This window comes from Pseudopodoces humilis, chromosome 5 (assembly GCF_049639895.1).
Source record: "Pseudopodoces humilis isolate 2021_Gansu_Grassland_sample_001 chromosome 5, ASM4963989v1, whole genome shotgun sequence".
Taxonomy (NCBI): Eukaryota; Metazoa; Chordata; class Aves; order Passeriformes; family Paridae; genus Pseudopodoces; species Pseudopodoces humilis.
The window spans coordinates 69218100-69239469 of NC_142204.1; the positions used below are offsets into that span (position 1 = coordinate 69218100).

General features: G+C 43.8%; 1 protein-coding gene across 2 annotated transcripts in view; it reads left to right on the forward strand.

The window, feature by feature from the left end:
* SFMBT2 (Scm like with four mbt domains 2) overlaps positions 1 to 21370 on the forward strand; it is a 103024-nt gene that overhangs the window by 57069 nt on the left and 24585 nt on the right. For both annotated transcript variants that reach the window (XM_005526072.3, XM_088055282.1), the window contains exons 8-14: positions 6188 to 6289; positions 6950 to 7097; positions 11863 to 11945; positions 15022 to 15148; positions 19213 to 19326; positions 20603 to 20645; positions 21249 to 21319. In XM_005526072.3, coding sequence (XP_005526129.1) covers positions 6188 to 6289; positions 6950 to 7097; positions 11863 to 11945; positions 15022 to 15148; positions 19213 to 19326; positions 20603 to 20645; positions 21249 to 21319 — 688 coding nt within the window. The remainder of the gene's footprint in view (positions 1 to 6187; positions 6290 to 6949; positions 7098 to 11862; positions 11946 to 15021; positions 15149 to 19212; positions 19327 to 20602; positions 20646 to 21248; positions 21320 to 21370) is intronic.

A 21370-nucleotide genomic window follows, 5' to 3' on the forward strand; every position in this document is an offset into this window, starting at 1 on the left:
TATTGTATGATCTAAAGATGAATTCATCTCCTCAAAGAAAGCAAAGGCAGCTGTGGTCTGTAGCTGTTTTTCAGGGTGGTTGCAGCTCACAATGTGCATTGAATTGGCTCCTGATCCTCTCTGCTCTAACAAATTCCTATTGATTTCTCAGTAACGATTCCTGCCATGATGTTACTGAGGGCAGCCTCAGTCCCTCCTCACAGTCGAGGGGCTGTGTGTTGGGGGGGTGTGAGCAGAGACACTGCTGGTTTCACTCTGAGCACTCAAGTAGCTGTTCCCACCTGTGCCACCCTTTCCATGTGACTTTACCCCCTGTGAAATGGGACCTGGGCGTGTAACACAACTGTGTCTCACCAGCAAACGCTTGGGAAGTGCTGTGGCTCTGAGATGCTAAAAAACTCAAACCAAACACACCAAAAAAAAATCCCAAGTGGATGAATATCCACCTCTTTTACCTCTGCCCATGCTTCCAGTGCCCAAGCAGAGTGCTGTGTGGGAGGGGATCTTTGCCCTAATGCCATCTGCAGCGACCCAAGCCATACGGAGAAGGTGCGCTTGGATTTCGACTGGCTACTCTGCAATGTTGCTGTTTCTATGGTAACTATTTTTTATTCAACAAGAAGAGCTTAAAATCTGTAGGGCTAAATCCAATCCTCGGCAGAAGCATCTGCAGTTTTTCAAGGGGCTCTTCAGTAGGTGCAGTTTGTAGCTGGTTCTCGTTGTTTAAGGGTCATGGTGTCTCTAAAACCTCCCTCCCAGCACGCTTTCCTCATCATCCTCACCCCACATCTCTACATTTTGGCCTTCCTCTGATGGCTCTTGTCAGAACAAGGGGACAATTTGCACGTGTTACGTCTTACAGGGGCTTTCTGTCTCCCTGCAGAGAGTGCACCTTCAGGGAAAATTGCTACGTGTTTAGCCATGGAAGCTGGTGAATCACAAACAAGACTGATTCATCTGCAAATAATGCAGAGGGTTATATTTGGTAGCATTTCTTTCTTTATTTCCTTTTTTTTTTCCTCAATTAAAAAACAAATGCCAGATTCCTGTGGAGGCAGTTTAACCACTGCTATTACTGTGTTTGTGACTGGCTCCCAGAGGTGAGCTTTGTGATTAAAATTAGGCTATTAGAAACAGCCAGTTTCTTGGAGAAATTAGAGAAAACATGGAGGGGAGGTGATTTCTTCGAAAACAAGAACCAAATCAACTAATATGTTCCTAGTTATACCATATGGGCTCTGCTCCTCTGTATTCTTTATTTGGGTTAACCAGGAGAGGTAGGACTGAAAGCAAGAGTTATGGTTAAAGGAGGCTCAGGTCAATAATTTTTTAAGTGGTCAGTGTTGCTAATCAGCCTCTCAACCTTCCAGCTTTTCAGTATTGAAACTTAGTTCTGAATTTTGCACGAAGTTGCAGTTTTGTAATTGGTGTGCATCTGACTGTTGGACTAAAAGAGCTCTGACTTTTAAGAACATTTGAAAAATAGCCTGAAATTTGAAAATTAGACCCAAATGAGAGACTTTTGCACTTTCCTACATACAGTGTAAGCTTCTGTGTTTAAAATTGTATTACTCCAGTTGTCTTGAGCAGAATGGGCTGAAAATGTAGATTTCACAGTTGGAAAGTGATGCTCTTCCTTGGGTTTGGGGACACAGAGCAACCAGCCCAGAGTGCAGCTTCCCTGAGTGTCAGACAAAAGCAGCTTAGCCAGGTCCCCCTGCTCTATCAGCTTTACCCAGTGCACTGTAAAATTACCTGAGCCCTACTCTTGTGATATGGACAAAATTGAGTTTATCTACACTCAAATGCCATTTTTTTAGCAGATATTACATTTGTTGACCTGGTATTTAGCTACCAGGTTGGACAAATGGCAGTGATGATTTTGAAATTTCTCTGAGTCCATCACCTAAAACTAATACTTACTGACTTAATTATCAGGACTTAAGCATGGCACCCACACAGGTACTCCGCTAAGGCTTATTCACATCCTTAAGAATTGCAATGTTTTTCTGAATCCATTTGTGGATGTCTTTTGGAGGAACATTTAGGCTGCCATTTCTGAAATCCACACTGCTGGTGGCTTGTTAGCTGTGAGGGAGAAAATGATGTGGCTATCTCAGACCCTAAAGAAAGAAGCCTGGGAATTTGGAGCCTGTTTTTGCTCCCAGCACTGTGGCTGACTTGTTATTTGACCTCCAGATGTTGCAGTTCCCAGTCCTGTGTGTGATGCTGGATGCAGTGAGCTGTTGCAAAGCCCATCAGTAATTTTTGCAGTATAATTACAGAAACACAAGCCATGTAAAGATGGAAATCATGGTACAGATGTGTCTCAAAGCAGGGCTGTCTTTCAGGTGGCCCAGAGGGTCACAGACTGTGCATTTGCAAATGTACCCCCTGCTTTAAAGCTGTGAGCGTGGGGCTGAGTTTAATTGCTTTTTTGGGATTATAGTGAGAGCTGTGACAGCTCTGGCTATTGCCAGTGGGTTTGGACTGTGAGTGACAGACGTTCATTGAGGGGTTTAGCAGTGCTCCACTCATTACCCAGGAGCTGTAATCCATCATGTTAGAGACTGTGACCCTTGGAGTGAGCAGCTGTGGTGCCCGTGCCACGTTAATTTGTTGAATGTTTTGTGGCATGATTTTTCACTTTGCTGTAAGGGACTCTCCTGCGTCCTTGTTAATTGTCAGTCCGGGTTACTTGACTGCGTCTCAGCAGCCTGAGGGTGTTTCCATTGCCCTCTCAGGGCTTGTGAACCCCAGGACAGGCTATCTACTGGTATAAATTACAGAATCACAGAATCAGTTGCCTCATTTAGTTTGGAAAACACCTCCAAGATCGAGTCCAACCATTAACCCAGCACTGCCAAGCCCACCACTAAACCATGTCCCCAGATGCCACATCTGCACAACTTTTAAATCCCTCCAGGGATGGTGACTCTAACACTTACCTGGGACAGTCTGTTGCCAGTGCTTGGCAGCCCATTCAGTGTAGAAAGATTTCCTAATATACAGCTCAAACTTCCGAGTGGTCAGCAAGGCTGCTCCTGGGAGGCACTGACTGCCAGCAGGAGTAAAGGCCCACCATGCATGAGGCTTTAAAATGCTCCAGCTGGTCAAAACTATTCTGCCTGTTGATCTCCATTTCAAAGGAAATTGAAAGTCACTTGGAGAAGTTGCTGGTAAATAATGGCTGGTAACATCCTTGCTGGTGGTGTTGAATGCTGTGAAATAGCAGCAAAGGGTTGAATTCTGCCACCCATTATCATTTTAGACATTTCTTTTGTTCAGCTGCAGAGCCTGGCGGGGACCAGGAGAAAGTCTCATCCCTCTAGTCCTCTCCTTGTAGCTGCTTTTATTAAACAGGCGTTGTTCCTGTCAACGTGAATAAAGGGAAGAGAGAGCAGTTCATTATCCAGTGTATCACTTTGAGTCTAATACTAATTAAAAGCTTTGCCATCACTTCTCTGGAACCTATTCTTAGAAATTATGTAAATTAATTGGAGTTTTGAAGAGGAGCATATGCCAAATCCTGAGTAATTCCCTGCTGGCTGAGGCAGCTCCAGCACTGGAACCGGAGAATGGCATCAGGAATCTTTTTTCTTTCCTTTTGTGGCTGCAAAAATACAAAGCTGCTTTGGTAAATTCTGATGATTCTCTTTAGCCAGTATACAAGGCAGATCAAATATCCAGACCCTGACCATTTTCCAGAGAGGTACAATACAAAGGCTTTTTCTCCATGAAAGCTTTTCCATCTAAAAAATTACATTTAACACAGAAAGGGATTTCACTTCCACAGCATTTCTCCAAAGAAATGCATGTTCCTGCCTCAAAGAGGATTTTGACCCTCAAATGGTAGACGTACTTAAGATCCCATGAACCCCCCTTGTGATTTCACTCTTGCTACTAATTTAATGGGGGAAATATTTACTTGCTGTGCTGAATAACACGGGAGATCTGATCCCTAGGTACACAGCGCCTTTGAAGTAAAATACCTTTAAATATTATTAGTGCCTTTCCCCCCTCTGTCTGATTATTTTTCCCCTTTGAAAAAAAGCCAAAACAAATAAAAGGAGAAACACCAAAGAAAATGATTCAGATAAAAAGGAGAAGCAGTATAGTTCAGTGTCAGTATATTTTGGTCTCAATCAACAAATCACTTTAAAAGTTGATTAAACTACTTGCGTGTTTAAAGATAAACATGATTAAGTACTTTGGTGGATCTTGGCTTATTACATATTGAGGCTGGATCTGAGCGTGAGTTGAATCATGGAGCGTTTGTGGGGAGATGCTGATTCCAGATGCACATTTTGCAAAGTTGCCTTTTCTTTACAACCTCACCCCAAGGATTAAGAGACTCAGAGTGTGGATCCTCAGGCAGAAGGAGGCAGCCCTCCAGTCCAAATGCTATTTTTCCTTTAGGGGTCTGAAGTTCAGTGCTGGTGAGGTTGGAGTTTTGCAGCCATCATCTCTTCTCTCTGAAGCCTTCTCAGTATTAAAGGTGGCAGTTTTTGGTAGGACCTCAAAGCTCATTTCCTTCCACTCCCCTGCCACGGGCAGCGACACCTCCCACTATCCCAGCTTGCTGGCCTTGAACACTTCCAGGGATGGACATCCACAGCTTCTCAGGGAAACCTGTTCTAGTGACTCACAGTAAAGAATCTGTTCCTAATACCTGATCTGAATCTGCCTTTTTACAGCTTTAAACCATTCTCCCTCATCCTGCCATTGCATGCCCTTAAGAAAAGGACACTCGAACTCCTGGATGTATGCTCCTTCCTCAGCAATTAATTCCTTGGGCTCTGGGCCATTATCCTTAAATATTCCTGGGTTTCCTCATCAGTATTTTCTTCTGCTTTGAGACAAAATTCATTGTAGTTCCGTTGGTCATTTTTTCTGCTTTTTGGTTCTCACTGAAAAGGGCTCCATAACACTGCAGGTTGGTAAGATGAAAACAACCATTCATTTAGCTGTGGTTAGAGCTTGTAAAAATCCTTATCTCTACCAGCAGTTGGAATGTAAGATCCCAAAATAGAAATTGTTAAGCCCTTACAAGTGCAGACAGTTCCTGGGAAAAGAAAGCACAATGAAACGCAACTTCGGATCAATAGAAAATCACTCTAGAACAAGAATACCACGTGTAGCAATGAATGTAGATGGGATTGTTGTTGCTAACCACTTATTAGATAGCAAGCTTTCTGCATGTATTTCGGAGTAGTCTGTGAGTGTGTGCTAAATATAACATCATCTCTCTTTATGCTTGTATTGGCTAATGCACCAGTGGTTTAGAAATACAGTGGGACATTTTTATTGAATGAACACAAAATGCAGTCATTACCCTGGAATTAGGGTGGCAGCTTGTGTGACTGTTAGATAGGGATCACAAGGGATGGAGTAATTAGGTATTAAAACACTGAACTGGTGGCAAACTGAGGAGTTGAATCTGGGTTGCTTCTGAATTTCAGGACTGCATCCTGCATCCCCAGAGCTGCTGTGCAGAACCCTCTGCGTGTAGCCTGTGGGTGCAGCCAGGTTTTATCCCAGGTGGAAGTGTTATGCTGGGCATGCACATGAACACAGCTGCCTGTTTTCCCATCTTGTTCTCTAGTTGCCCACGTTTTGGGTCTGAGTTCACTGTCCAAGCCTTCATCCATTTCCATTGTCCTGGCTGGAAAAAAATACCTTTCCATCTTGCCATCATGGAGACCAGGTGCTTATTTTGGTGCCCTGCAGGTGCTGGACAGGGTAAATCAGGGCTGTGCTGAGCTGTTTGCATCCATCTTGTGCATTACTCTGGGGGGCTTCAGTTTGGGTCTTGGCACCTCTGGACTCTCAGTTGCTCCCAGAGGGTGGTGGCTGTCAGAGGTGGAGAGGCTCTGTCCACTGGAGATTTTTAGGCAGCAGTTTCTCAGCCAGGTCCTCATTTTGGTGAGCACAATCTCCTTGTGGACCAAGTTCTGGTTGGTGCTGCTGCTGCTGGGGTGGACATACCCTGTGCTTTAGGTATGATGGGCTTGGTGCTGTAGATGTGTCCTAGGACTGAGGTTGTCCCCTCTCTTTCTGTGGTTGGGTTGGTGTGAAAAGAACATAGGACCAGTTAAGTTGAGAAAACCCACATGGATGCCTTTCAAATAGATTTTAAGATGTATTGGCTGCTTCTTGGTGTCACCACGTGTTCCTCTTCCCATAGGACCATGCTGATTTGAGAAACCATTTCTTCACTGTGGGGATGAAGCTGGAGGCAGTGAATATGAGGGAGCCATTTCATATCTGTCCTGCATCAGTGACCAAGGTGAGTGCTCAGAAAGGAGGGTTGAAAGGAGCCTGACTGGGAAAACCTTCCTGATTTCCACCACCTTTAGAAAAAAAACAAGAGTGATACTTAAATGACTGGAGAACACATTAAGAAATAGGTTTAAAATCCATGGATGTTCCTAATTAATTCTTTATTTCCCATAAGCATCACCAGCTAATTCCATGTACTTAAAACCAGTGGGGATGAGCATGTTCATCTACCACTTGCATGCAAAAAGAAGGATCCCTCTTTTGTCTTTGTCTCCCCTCCATCCATATGCATTTTCCCTGTACATCTGAGAAACCTGCAGAAATGAAACAGCTGATTGGAGGTTGTAGCTGGATATTTAATCCACACACTCAAATGCAAGAGAGAGGAAGGCTCTGGGGTCTTCAGGATCATCTGCAGTCGCTACTCAACTTTGGGACCCTGAACCTCAGCACTTTCCATTGTTCCATTTCACCTATCTCTAAAATAGGTTTATCTCTAAACCTATCAGACTTTGATCCCTTGGGTAGGAACACTTGGAAGGTTTAGGTGAGAGCAAATTATTTTCTGTAGTTTGATCCCCAGGTTTGGCTCTTTCAGGTTTCTACTTTACCTAATGTTGCAGCAAATCTAACTCCTGATTTTGGTCTATTCTTTTTCACCCCTTAGGTTTTTAACAATCATTATTTACAAGTGACCATTGATGACTTGAGACCTGAACCCAGCAAAATCTCGATGCTTTGCCATGCAGATTCCTTGGGGATCTTGCCAATACAGTGGTGCCTTAAAAACGGAGTCAATCTCACACCTCCCAAGGGTTTGTATTCCTTCTCAATGATATTTGGGTTTACTCTGAAGGACATTTGTTTGTTATTACCACAATTTTATTAATTTAGAATAAAATTTAGAATTTTATGTTATTAATTTAGAATTGTGGTGGTGGTTGTTGCAGAGCATCAGCTGAAGTATCTCAAGACAGAGCAGTTCTCTGGAGTGACTGGGGCTGTTCTGGCTCCTACCAGCCCATGAACATCTCAACAAATGTGTCTTGTGGTGGATTGATGTCCCTGTGCTTTGAAGCTTGATTCAGGCTTGTGAAAACCTCATTAATTCCTGTGGAATGAATCCTAGCAGTTCTTTGTGTGTGTAGAGAGCAAAAGGAGCATTGAAAGTCCAGTCACTGTAGAGGCAAACCCTGTTTCATCCACCTTGGTAAAACACTGAGGCCAAGCAAAGCTCCTAAATTTGAATGTCTGAGCTAAAAACAGCTGCCTGCCTGGGAATGTGGAGGGATTTCCTTGGCTGTTTCAACAAATCCCAGGGCACACTGCAAGCCGTGTTAGGTCAGAGCCCAGAGAAAGAGAGTCCAGCCCTGCTGTTCCTCAACTTTGTATCAGTGGAGTTAATTACAGCTTCAGACAACCACCTGTGGTGCCCTAGCAATATTTCTTTGCTTGAAAAATGTGTTGGTTCCCTGGAATTTCAGGTTTTTGAAACTGGCTGGGTTGTTGGTCTGTTGCCAAAAATCAGTGTTGCTTGGGAAAAAGAAATGCCTAAAACAAAAAAAAATTAAAAAAATCAAGCTTAGTTTTGTGTGTGAACTTCTGTCTTCATTTTGGAAAAAGCATGATGCTGCCAAGGGAAGGGAAGGGTTATTCCCTACCGGATCCAGAATCCTCTTATGTATATCCAGAGTTCTTCTTTAGCACGTGTAATTTGAAATTCCCACCAAAGTCCTGGAGCCCTGTGCATGCAGCTGCATGTGGTGCATCCATGATCACTCTGCTGCTTCTGCTGGCATAAATCAGCTTTAGCTCTCTCTTGCTGAAACCCAGGTGTAGTGATAATGCCTGTATAAGCACTTACTTGTACTGGCCGGAAAAGTTGCCAAAAATGAAAATAAATGGAGTATTTTGGGTTTTTTTCCACCCAAATTCACTTGCAGCTTGCCCCAGGCTGGATAATTAACTGAAGGAGACCATAGGCTTAAAAATTTCCAATCCATGCTGATACAAAGCCTGTCTGAGATGGTGTTTTATGGGTCAAGTGTGTGTGAACTATCTTTAGATGCCAGCATTTTAAGACATATCTGAAGCATCTGTCATGTGAATATTTTTTGACTTTGCCAGGTCTAGTGGGAGGTCTCACTGCCCATGGCAGAGGGGTAGAACTGGGTCATTTTTTAACCCAAATCATTCTGTGATTCTGTGTTTCTATGACTTCATGTGATGTCTGGTTATTGGGATCCACCTGGGCATCTGAGAAAGTACAGAAAGTCTCTTCTTATTCCCCTGGAGAAAATCAATTTGCTTTCTGCTGTGAGATCAGAAATCCTGGGGGGAAACTATTAAAAAGGCATGAAGCCAGTGGCAGATAGATACATTCTATGTGTTGCTCTATTTTCTATACTGTGTATAAGGGCTGCATGTCCAAACTGAATTTCAGCACCTTGAAGCCTTTTCTATGGGCAATACATTCTCTGAGTTACTAAAATGTAATCAGATCTTAGAATGAGTTATTTGAAAATAAACACAAGCTAAACACAACAAAAACCCCATAAACCACCAAAAAAAAGAAATCGGATGGAAAGTGAAAAGCATCCAAACCCCTGGTTAATTTAGGGTTGACAAGGAGGTTTTCTGATCTCAAAATCAAAGGTTTTTTTCATCAGAACAATGTACCAGGTTGGATATTGGAGTTCAGAGTCCTTTATTTGTCTGATATTCATTCTCTTGCCTTTTTGCCTATCAGGGCTTTATTGAAGACAAACAAAGAGTAAATGGGTCATGAACAGGAGGTGCAAATATTTGCTACTTGAAATAGAGAGCAGTATTTTCCTGTACAGTGCCAAAAATGAATGCCCATTAACTGCTGCTGTATAAACATTGAACAAGCTCTGTTTATATTTATTAGAGCAGGATTTATAGACCACTTCCCTTTAGAGTCACAATCATTGTTTTATGAGCTATTAAGTGGGGGAAAAAACATTTTGATAATGCTCCTAGTTGTAAAGCTTACTAAGGAGAAGCCACTTCCAAAAACCTCCAGTACATTTGTATTGTTATATTTGCTTCTGATTAGGCTGCTGGGCTCTTCCATGCCCAGAGCTGAGATGGCAAACACGGTGAAGGTGTTGAATGTTTGAGGAGCAGTGGCTGAGTTGTGCAGACACAACTCTCAGTGTTGTCACCTGGGCTGAGCCTTCCAGCTTGGCAGGGTGTGTGTGCCGTGTGCTGATGGAGGCACTGGGTACCTGGTACCTCCCAGTGTGCTCAGGGAGGCAGCTGGGAGCAGGATCACACAAGCAGGGAATCGGTAAGGTAGGAAAAGACATCCGAGTTGGATCACCAGGTCCAACCTTTGGTCGCCACCTGGTCAGCCAGCAAAGTGTGGAGTTGTTTCTTGACCACTACCAGGGGTGGGGACTCCAGCCCTTCCCTGGGCAGCCCATTCCAAAGCCTGACAACCCTTTCAGTGAAGAAATTCTTCCTAATATCCAACCTGACCCTCCCCTAGTGCAGCTTAGTGCCATTTCATCTCCTCCTGTCCCTGTTCCTGGGAGCAGAGCCCGACATCCCCGGCTGTCCCCTCCTGTCAGGGAGTTCTGCAGAGCCACAAGGTGCCCCCTGAGCCTCCTTTTCTCCAGGCTGAGCCCCTTTCCCAGCTCCCTCAGCCTCTCCTGGGACTCCAGCCCCTTCCCCAGCTCCATTCCCTGCCCTGGGCATGCTCCAGCCCCTCCAGGTCCCTCTGGCCATGAAGGCCCAGAACAGGACACAGCCTTGGAGGTGCAGCCTCACTGTCAAAAGGCCACAGACACATCAGGCCTTACTTGAAGTCAATTCCTGGGTGTTCCCCTTTTGGAATCCTCCTTGTGGTGCTGCAGTGAGTTATTCTTATCTCCCCAGCTGCTCTCCTGGGTTCCATTCCTGTTGAAACCTAAAGGAAAAGGGCTTCCAGTGATTCCCGTGGTGCAGGGCTGAGCTAGCAGATGTTTGTGTGGTGACAACAAGGCCAAGTTTTTTGTACCTCACTAAAACACCTCTAATGTGACTTTTCCATCCAGTCTGACAAGATCTGTTTGGCTTAAAATTGAGATGCAAAACCCATCCGTGAATGGTTTAAATTGGAGATAAAAAAAGAGATGGGGAAGAAGTGTGAAAAAAAATTCTGTTGCAGAAATTGTTAAAAAATGGTGCAAGGATATTTTTTTGTATTGAAAAAGAACATTCTTTATAAGTAACTGTGCTTTTTTTCCTTCCCCGTGCATGTTTAGTTTTTTAATTATTATGCACTTTAATGCCCCACAGAGACAGGCATCTTAGCTCAAGGCTTTATCTCAGTAATTTGTTTGTCATGAATGCAATTATTAGGATTAGAAATCGTCTTATCCAAGATACTTGGATCTTAGCAGGATGCTTGGCACGTTGTTTTCAAAAAATTTACCTCCTTTTTTTGGGATCTGGCAGACTGATAGGGGATTACACTCAGTATTCCAGTCCTTGCCTATGAAAAAAAGCCACAATTTTCATTGTCATAAATGATTCATTCACATTTGATCTTGAGTGTCCCTTTTTGACTATCAATGCAAAAGGTATTTAGGGATGTTCTGTGAAATGAGGCCAGGCTGAGATGCCAGGAAGGGAGATTGAGGGGAAAATTTGGCCTTTGGGTGACTCCTGAAACTTTCCAGTAAGAGTAGTTCTGCAGTAATGTCATTAGAGTATCCACAGGCCCCTGGACAGGATTAGCACTCACTGGTTTCAAGCACTGCAAAAACAGAAACTAAGAGGCAGGCAAAAAAAAAGTCCCTAAAAGCAAATTAAAAAAACCCCAACATTTCTGTCCCAAGAATTTATTGCCTAAATTGCCAAGTAAGAATAGTGGATGAGCAGAGGTCTGATGTGTCTTTCTGTGATGGAACTCCTTGAGACATGCTCATATAAAATAATCCCTTTATTTTACCTCAAAGCAGAGGCTGAAGGGATGATCTGCTTGCTGAGGCTGGGAGATCTGCTTTCATTTTCCTGCTCTGCTCCAGATTTCTGTAACATTCTTACTGGGATGGGATTCAGCTCACACACCCTGAGCTGCTGTGGAGAGAGGGAGGGTACATGAATGAAAAGAGAATTTATCTCCTGCTTTGAAAGAGAGGATGGATCAGCTTCTCATTGTGTTGATCCTCTCCCTGTCCACTCCTGAGGGACCAGCAAATAATCCATGTCCAGTTTCATAATCCCATCTTTTAGATAGCTAATAGTAGGAGAAAGAAGTTCATAACTAGCCCCACATGGAAATTTGGGACTGTGGCACTTCTCATTAGTTATGAGTTTGTGAAAAGTTGGGAGATGCTCACAGAAAAGGGGAAAATAATTATGTTATACTGCTTTTTAATGGAGACTTGTCAGTGAAATGGTGGAGGTGTGTGAGTGGTGGTTGGAGAAGCCATTGGCTCTCAAGGTAAGCAGCAGCCCTGCTGACACTGCACTGAGGCAGGATGGGATCATCTACTTGGGGCCCATTTTGTCCTCTTTCTGTGGTGTGCAGTGGTGGCTGATGGTTCTTTTTGTTTTGTCCTCCTGCAGGTTACTCTGGCCAGGACTTTGACTGGGCAGACTACCAGAAGCAGTGTGGAGCCGAAGCAGCACCTCACCTGTGCTTTAGAAATGTAAGTTCTTCCTTTTGCTCCTCTCCATCCATGTGAGATAAAACAGCTTGCACAGAAAAGGTGCTGCAAGGCTCTGAGAGGTTCCCCCAGAGCACCATGAAGCTGCCTTAGGAAGGAAACTGGGGGAGTGTTCCAGGTCTCCATCCCTAAAAGAGGAAAAAATCTATTTTAGTCTTGTCTTTGTCTGTAATTATCCTGCTCTTCATCCCCTCTCTGGTTTTGTACAGCACAAAAAGGATCTCAACTGTTACTGCAATTAAATCAGCTGCTACTAAAAATAATTTAGGTAAAGAAATTCCATACTGTCATTTGCCCCATTTTACAATTTAGATGTTTTCTCTGTATCCCAGGGGAGATACATTTAACCAAACCACATGTATTAAAATGCTAAATGTTGAAAATGCATGAGAGGATGGTTAACCCTCATGGATGCTCTGGATGATCAAGAGTTCATGTCCTTTCTTGATGCAGCAGCCGTGATGTGAGAGTGATGGATGCCATTAAGATTTCACAGCTTTTGAAATCATCTTTTGCAGGCTGTTCTATGGCAATGACAGTCCTGTGTAGCTTGATCTGACAGGTATTCATTGCTTGGGGAAAGGCAGATGTAGCCTTCTACCTTTTCCAGCAACCTGGTGCTCTCCTTCATGTGCTCATCAACTGATGGAGGTTGAGATCCCATCAATAACTGAAAATGCTCCTGATGGTGGTACCTAAATGCTAGTGGTGCACCTAAAATGAGCACAGAAGGCTTCGCAAAATTAAGTGGTGGTGTGAATGATGGACAGACAGGTTTCTGTAGGAATTGTACAGCTTTTCACTGGGTTCAGAAGTCACAGGAGTGAGGGTGTTTTTTGAAAGCAGAATGGAGACAGGCACCAGCTGTGGTTTTCCAAGGCCATCCTCATCTGTGGTAGCCCAGGGGCAGCCTGGCTTGGAAGCTTTGATAGTGAATTGGTGAATTTTTTGTTGACAAACTCAGAGGACCTGTGCCATGAACAGTCTGACTTGAGAGTCAAACCTGAGTAAGGATTTCTTTGCCCTATAAAGAGCCCCTTCCTGAAGGGACTTAAAGCAAAGATTTCCAGCAGTCCTGAGGGAAGCTGGACAGTGCTGCATCACACCACTACAGTGAGGCTATTTTTGCATTTCTCTTCTGCAAGCATCCCCACCTTTCCTTTATATCTCTTTTCATTTTGCCAAGTACTGGATCTCTTCTCTCAGCACTGGCAGCCTTGAGGACAGTCTCTGCATAATATCCTCTAAGATTAACTCAGGTCTGAGCATTTTTTGCTCCTGTTTTTTTAAGGAAACATTCACCAGATGAGCATGTGTCTCTTATCTTTCACTCTTAATAACACAACTGTTTTCAGAGGAAACTATTCTGTTGTCACTTGTGCAGCCTCCTGGCTGGCTGGTCCCCTTCATTTGTGGCTGTGAGGGGGTCTTTGATGGAAGCTTTTTGCATCTGCCACCTCGTGCAGCCAGACGTGGTGCTGGCAGCGGAGGTGCTGTAGCTGTTTCCCCGGGAGGGATTTTTAACAAGGAGAGGCAGTTATGGAAGGGATTGACGTGCCCAAATGCTTAGTAAAATAAACTCCACCTAACTGTTTTGCCATTGATTTTGTATAAATGAGCCTCCAGCACCAAACTCCAATGAAAGGAGCCAGGGTGATGATAAATGGCATTTCCTTGTCAGGCAACATAAAAGGCATTTAAACAAACTCAGCCTGCATTCCTGCAGCCCTGGCCATTAGCAGCTTTTGCAGGGTGAAGCTGATCTGTGTGCTGAGCAAGGCTTGAGGCAGTCCAAGCTGTGTTTGAGAGTAGCAGCATGTTCTTGGATGGAAAAGAGACCAAAGCCATGAGTTTTTAGTCTCAAAGAGCTCTCAGTGGTCATTCAAGGTGAAGTTCCCATGGTCCTTGGTGTTGTACCAATAGGAGAAGGGTTGGATTTGAGCCTGGCTTCCAGTTTCTCACATAGGATGAGGGTTTGGTGTAATTTTGAGCCAGTGGCAATTATTACCCATCCCAATTATTATTAGCAAAAATCTCAGCCCAGAGGGGGAACCTTTTCTGTGCTAATGTGTGCAGAGAGATGCAGAGCAGGTGGAAGAGCGGAGGGAAATACAGGGAAGGGAAGCCCTGGTATGGACACAGGTATTGTATTAGCATGTTTTCAGGGATAGTGATGGGGGAGAGACTGAGAATAAGTGACAGGAGGGGACATTGGAAGGAACAGTGGCAGTGAACACAACTGGATCCATCTACACTCCATCCAATGAAGCTTTGTTCATTCAGCTTAAAATGACAGGATGGTTTGGGTTGGTAGGGACATTAAAGACTGTCTAGTTCCAATCCCCCCATCCCATGGGCACTGCTGCCACCCACTAGATTGGGTTGCTCAGGGGCCCATCCATGAAAATTCAATGAAGAAAAGCATACTTGAAAAGGTTACTCAAATATCTTCAGCTTCAGTCAGCTTGGATGACTGAATGTATGAAGAGGTTTCTCTGGTCTCAGGCGAGATGACTTTTTGCTTTATGAAGTTTCTCCTAGCAAGGTGAGAGATGCTTAAGCCTCTGGGAACCCTCTGGGTAGTATCATATTAACAGAAAATGCATCACTGGCAAACATTCAAACATACTTGGAGCTGATGTGGAGCAACCTCCTCCCAGTCTCCTAGGAGTCAAGGAGAGGAGTAGAACATGACATGCATTTCATCATTGATTTTTCATGTGGATATTGGTGCAAACCTGCTTCATCACGGGCTCCTCTCTCCAGGGTCACAGCCTCCTTTGGCTATCCTTCTCCTCAGACAGGGGTCCTCCAGGGGCAGCAGGTGGGTCTCTACTCCCCCACAGACCCCCATGCGCTGCAGGGGCACAGCTGCCTCACTATGAGCTGCACCAGCACAGCTCTGATTTGACTCTGGATGCCTTTGCATTCTTCAGGGTACTCTGCCCTTCCAGTGGAAAGCAAACCATGCTAAATTTACACTTCCCAGCAGATGGTCTGGTTGAAGTTGTGCAGTGCTGCAGTGCCATGTTTCAGCATTGTCTCTTGACTCTTTCAGACATCCTTCAGCCGTGGCTTCACCAAGAACATGAAGCTGGAGGCGGTGAACCCCAGGAACCCTGCAGAGATTTGTGTTGCTTCCATCACCTCAGTGAAAGGACGGTTGATGTGGCTGCACCTGGAAGGTAAGTGCTCTAAAGGCTGCTTGTGTTTGAGGAATTACATTTACCTGCTCTTTCTCTGGGGGAGCTGCAAGTTCCTCCACACTCCCATCCACATGGTCTTTATCACCATGATAACAACCCTGCCTTCGTTGTACACCTTCATCCTGGGAATGGAAGCTTGCCTCACTTGTGCAACTGAGTCTTCTACAGCAGTTCCCAACCTGATAATTTGTAAAGGAGGAGAGGTCTCTAATCAAAGCCCTTAAAGATGGTAAAAACATTGCCAGGTAACCCAAAGTATTAAAAAGAGTGTTTGCTTTTGGTGGAGCTGTGTGCAATGGCAGGTTTTGGTTTTTAACTCTAAGATAATTGTTTGCCTTCTAGCTCAAGGTAGCAACATCTCATCTGCACCTTGGTTTGGACACAGGGCAAAACTTTTTTTTTTTAATTGCTGGAATCACCAGTTGTTTGAAGTTTCATTCTCACTAAGGCTGTTGTTGATTTTACACCCATCTGATCAAGGAATCTGACCTGTTTTGGCAACTTCTTTCCTTAAAAGACCAGGTGCCTTCACATATGCCAAATATGTGGATAGATGTAGGAAGAGGGCAACACACGCCCACCTTGCTTCCTTCCCTCGTCTCTTTCTCTCTGCCTTTTACTCTTTTAATTTCTTAAAGGAGTTTTTTTTACAACTTACCATAAAAAAACTCTGTGTGCATCTTCTTTCTTTTGAGTCCTGATATATAGATGCTTTAAGCTTGGTTTATGTCTCAATACCAGGAATTGAATGATCTGTAGTAAACAGGAAAGATGCAAAAGACTGCAAAAATAGAAAGAAATCTTTGCTGCTGTAGGAATACATCACTACAGCATGCACAGTGTTATGCTAAAAACAGGCATTAAAAAAAAGCACAACAAAAAAATCCTCTGCTTGCAGAGTTTTAAAATAAATGTGGCTTGAAGTGTGGCGTGGGTTTTTTTGACTCCATTAATATAGTGTTGTTTCTAACTGATTATTTATATTCTGGAAGCAGCAAGGCTCCCCAGCTACCACGGGAGCCCCTCACTGAAGACCTCAGGTCCCACCATTTATCACAGGCCTGAAGCTTTCACTGTTGCCCTCCCAGTTTCCCAGTTTGACAGCCCAGGCTGCAGCCATAAACCAGGAGCACAGGAGTTAAGCAGGGCCGGGTTAGACATGAGGGAACATTGTGTGATAAATCACACTTTGTACAGTAGCAAAACCCTAAACTTGAGGGCGAGCATTTAATGAGCAGCAGTGCGGTTCCCCCCGGTGGAGGAGGAGCTCAGGACTGATGGGATGCTCAGTGCTCTCTGCTACTTTATTACTCATCATCTGCATTGTTAATTTTTACTGGTTCATTTTAGATTTTAGAGCTTGAAGCTTTCTGGTGTGAATTTATACAAGTAATAATGCACGCTCCTTGCACAGCCCAGGAATTTGAGGAAAACCCTTTGGTTAATCACTTCTCCAGGGAGGTTTTCTTTAATTTCCCCTTTTACAGTTTTCTAGAGTTGCTGCTCTGTTCTACCCATCCTGTAAGATTCATAGCAGGAAACAGATATTTTCCTCACCCTGTTTCCAGTCTCCTTGTTTTCCCTTTAACCTCCCAATTCCCATGGACATTACTTGCTCTGAGAGGAGAGTGGCATAAAACGCAACAGATGAAACTAATGAGTCTCAGAAAAGCTGTTTTCCACTCCTGTGAGCGAGGCCAAAGGAAGCAGTGAGATGTTGGAAGTGGAAAGCAGGGTTACCAATTGCCAGAGGGCAGGAGCAGTGCCAGGAGGACACAGTACTGTGAATATGTCTTACAAGACAAACAAGGTGTTGGAGGAGAACAGGAATTGTTCTGCTTTCTTGCTCCTCAGGTTCCTGCAGCTGTAAACTTGAGAACCATAATATTCATAGAACTATTTTGGAAATAGGTTGGAAAGGACCCTTCACGTCTCATTTATTGTTGCTTGTAAGCAGGAAAGTACATTTGATCTGGTTATTTTATAACAATTTAGAATTGTAGAATAATTGAGATTTGAAAGGACCTCTAAGATAATTGAGTCTGTTTTGTCAGAATAACGCCATTACCATAATGAAGTAATGGGTTTTCCCAGACGTGGTGACATTTCAGTGGGGTCTGTGTTGATTTCTTGCTCTGTTTAGGGCTTGATTCATGGCTTGCTCACTGAGTGTGTGTCTTGCCACTGACTCACTGTTGTCACATGGACTCCTTACCTGGATTTGTGGTGTCAGGTGAAAATGGAGCTCCCCACTGGAGCTTTCCTCAGGTTAAAACTGAGCAGTGACCACGTGGTGTTATCTCGTAGAGAGCAATGGTTTTTCAGGGAATTTCAGCTGCTGAAATCTTGTATTCAGCAAGCTGTGTCCTTCCCCTATGCCTTCATCCCGTTCTCTTCCCCATATCCCAGTGGAAGAGACATGGTATTTTCAATGGATAGTGCATGAACATGAGGAAGGGCTCAGAGAAACTCCATGAAGTCATCTCTGAATCCACACAGACATCATGATTGCATTTGTTTTGTTATTTCCTCCAGCAGTGTGATCACCAGCACCTATTTCCCTGCCTCCTTTGGGTTTTTCATGCAGCCACACACTCTCAGAGCAGCAGGTTTATTACTGATCCAAATGCTGCACCTCAGCCTCGCTGCTGCTCCCATCACAAAGTTCAATTACTGTTTCAATTACACCACAAGCCCTTGATGAACATACATTAGTGGGAAGCTCCCTGTAGGCATCTGGCTGTGCACAGTCAAACAGTTGCTGCCCTAAGCAGGAGGCAAAGATGTTTTAGCAGATGCCAAGGCGAGGGTGATGCAGGGGAAGCTGCTGATCTTTTGGTCCCTTTAATTAGGAGATCACCCCATGCTGCTGCTGGAGCCGCAGCTGTCTGTCCTGGGGTGGAATTGGCAGAGGGAGGAGGTGAAGTTGCTCCAGCTGTGCCAGCACAGTTGAACTTGAATTTGAGTAGTTAAAGTGTGCCTTGACTCAGGACACAGAGGTTTTTTTTGGAAGAACTCAGAGCCAGCAGGAATATCTTCACTGGATTTTGAGTGGAAATCAGGTAAATTAGGAAAAAAAAGTAGGAAAAATTTGCTTCACTGAAGGGGTGGTCAAGCATTGGAATGGGCTTCCCAGGGTAGTGGTAGAATAACTGTCCCTGGAAGTGTTCAAAAAGCATGTAGATGTGGTGCTGAGAGACATGGGTTAGTGGTGGGCCTGTCACTGATGGGTTAATGGTAGGGCTTGATGATCTTGCAGGTCTTTTCCAACCTAAATAATTCTTTGGTTCTGTGAGTGGGACCCAGATAAATGAAGATGGGATATTGTCTTCTAAAGAAGCTGTAATAACCAAATTGGAAGGTAATTGCTTTAAATAGAGACTTCAGGTGAAGTTTAGGAGTCAGCATCATGCCAGAGACCTTGGTGCATGGTCCTACATGGGATTTTTATACTGTTCTTCTTCTGTTGGTGATCAGCTCTTGTTTCATGTGAGGAACCCAAGGAGAATTCATGGCACTTCTGGACAGAAGAGTGGCCACCTTCCACCCTTAAAAAATGGGACTCAAGGGCAGAGCTGCACAAAAAAGCTTCAGGGGAGCTGGAACATAAAAACTTCTCTCTCACCGTATTTACCACCCTGGCAAAAGCCTAGATACATTCTCTTACCATTAAGAGCAAGCATTCAACAAGTCCTTCTAACTCAATTATGCAACTTTACAAAATATCCAGGGGTCAGCCTGGCCGTCTTTTTGAGTGAAGTTATGTATGTTTAACCTCCCTGGCTTTTGTCTGCTGCAGTGCACACCCTCAAAGTGCTGTTGATGGGGTTTTCCTCTGAACCACATTGCACTGTAAGTGCAGCAGCTCCATCTTTGCTGTCTGTGCAAAACTGAGGATGAAATGGTGCCTGATTTTGGTGCAGGGAAGCAGATTTATTTTTACACATTCCATCATTCACTTCCCCAGGCTCGTGATGGATGCTTGAATGGCTCTGAGCTTGGTGTTCCCATGCCTAACTCCCATTATAAATTTGTGTTTATAGGTTCACAGATGCCCTCTCCTGAGTACATTGTTGATGTGGAGTCTATGGACATTTTCCCTGTTGGCTGGTGTGAAGCAAATGCTTATAACCTCACCCCACCACACAAAGCTGTTTGTAAGTACATGGAGACCTGAGCAGTGCAGATAGTGCATCAGTAGATACATCAAGGATGTTTCCTAAATTCTGTAATCCCATTTTTGACACTATCCAACCTACCCAGCAGACCAATAACCAGGCTGGAAGTGATCTGCAATAAACGGTGATAAATCTAATTAGTGACTAGACTGGAATTATGCAGCGCAATTTGTATTTGTCTCTGTGATCAGCCCCTCCAAAAATGGAGTTGTCTGTGCTGGTGAAGGCTGTTCCATGGTTTGGGATTGCACAGTGGGTTTGCAGAGGGGTTGTTGGTGAGTGCGGTTGTCAGAGGGAAACCAGGTTCACTCAGGCAGCTGAGTGGATTAGGGATAAAGACCTCAAATTGGAAAAAAAAAAAAAAAATCATAAAATATCAGGTGGAGTGGACATACAGAGGTCATCCAGGTGCCCCTTTCCAAAACAGGATCTGCTCCATCTAAATGGATAAATAATTGCTGCCATTCTGTGATGGAGTTTCTGCCCTTTCCCAGGGTATCTGTCCCTTATTTCACTGCCCTTGCCAGCTCAGAGATTTTCTTAGTGTTCAGTTTAAATCCCCCTACAGCACAATTAAGCCCCCAGTATTTTGTCCTGCCTCCAGTGCATATTAAGACAAATTTCTTTCCTTTCTATTTGCATTTCAAGGCAGTTCATGAAAGCTCAGTGGCTTGGTGTTCTGTTCTAACACATCCAATCTCAAGCCACCAGGTGAAAAATTTGCCTCACTGTTTATATTAATTAACCTCTGAAAGGCAAATTTTAAAATGTATCAGCCCTTCTGAAGAGTTAAATAATGCTTAAGTTAAAAATCAGGCAGCCAGAGCCTAATTTAGGAGAATACTGCTATGGCAACATTATGCAGCCTTATCACAATTTATAGCTGGGGATAAATTATGCTGGAGGTAATCATGCTTGTAAAATGTAATCTTATCCATATGTGTTTCTGTATGGAAAAATATTTGTGTTTTTATTTTAATTTTTTTTCTTTTATGCTGATCCCATAAAACACAATATTAGCATTCCAGAGGAAAGATTAAATGTATTATTACATCCTTAAAGTAGGTTTTAATGATGTAGTGATTTACTTAAAAAATACCAAGAAAAAATGGTGATAGTAATTAAGTACCATTTCATTGTGTTCGAAGCCGTTTTATAGTCAGTGCATTTACACAGCTTTTTATGCATTCTGGGTGTACTTAACAGGACAGAAGGGTACAAAACTATTTCTTTCTTCCTTTCTTCATTTTTGCAGTGCGCAGGAAGAGGAGAATTGCAGTTGTGCAACCAGAAAAACAGTAAGTTGTTTTGGGGTTTTTTTTATTATTTAAGGTGATGTTTTTACAGGAATGCATCGGGTCTTCCTGGGGGATAATACACAGCAGCTGTGTAGCTTGGTAACTACTGCCCAGATACTGCAGCACAGCCAGCAAGAGGATTCTTTTAAGGCTGAAATATTTGTTAGCATATTAGAAAGTCTACAACAGCAATTTTTTTACTGGCTGGGGCTGTACAGCCCCTGTCTGAAGGCCAGCAAGGGATGCTTAGGGAGGATGGACATGTACCAGGAGGACATTTCCTTGTCTAGCTCTTTCAGCGTGTAGAAACCTGAATTTAAGGGGTTTAAGGGAGGATATTTGAAGCCTGGAGGTCTAAAGCTGACACATCAGAATGTATTTTTAAAGAAGGGCTGGATGTGGGTCCTTCGTCTGCAATACCCTGGTCTGTGATCAACCTTGTGGAAGTGGAATTGTGTTGGATGTATCTCCATTCCTCACCCCAGGCTGTAGGTGGTGTATCTTTTGGTCCAGCCTGAGGACTGGTTTTGGCCCTTTGTCCTGTCTGATGATATTAAATACACCAAATACTCTACTAAATATACCAAATTTCTCTTTTAACAGGTTACCATCCGCAGTGCCTGTTGAGAAAATACCTCACGACCTCTGCCCAGTTCCTCAGCTAGACACAACAGGTAAGGATCCTTATTTCAAAGAGCCATGTCCTGTATGGAAGGGGAGGACCC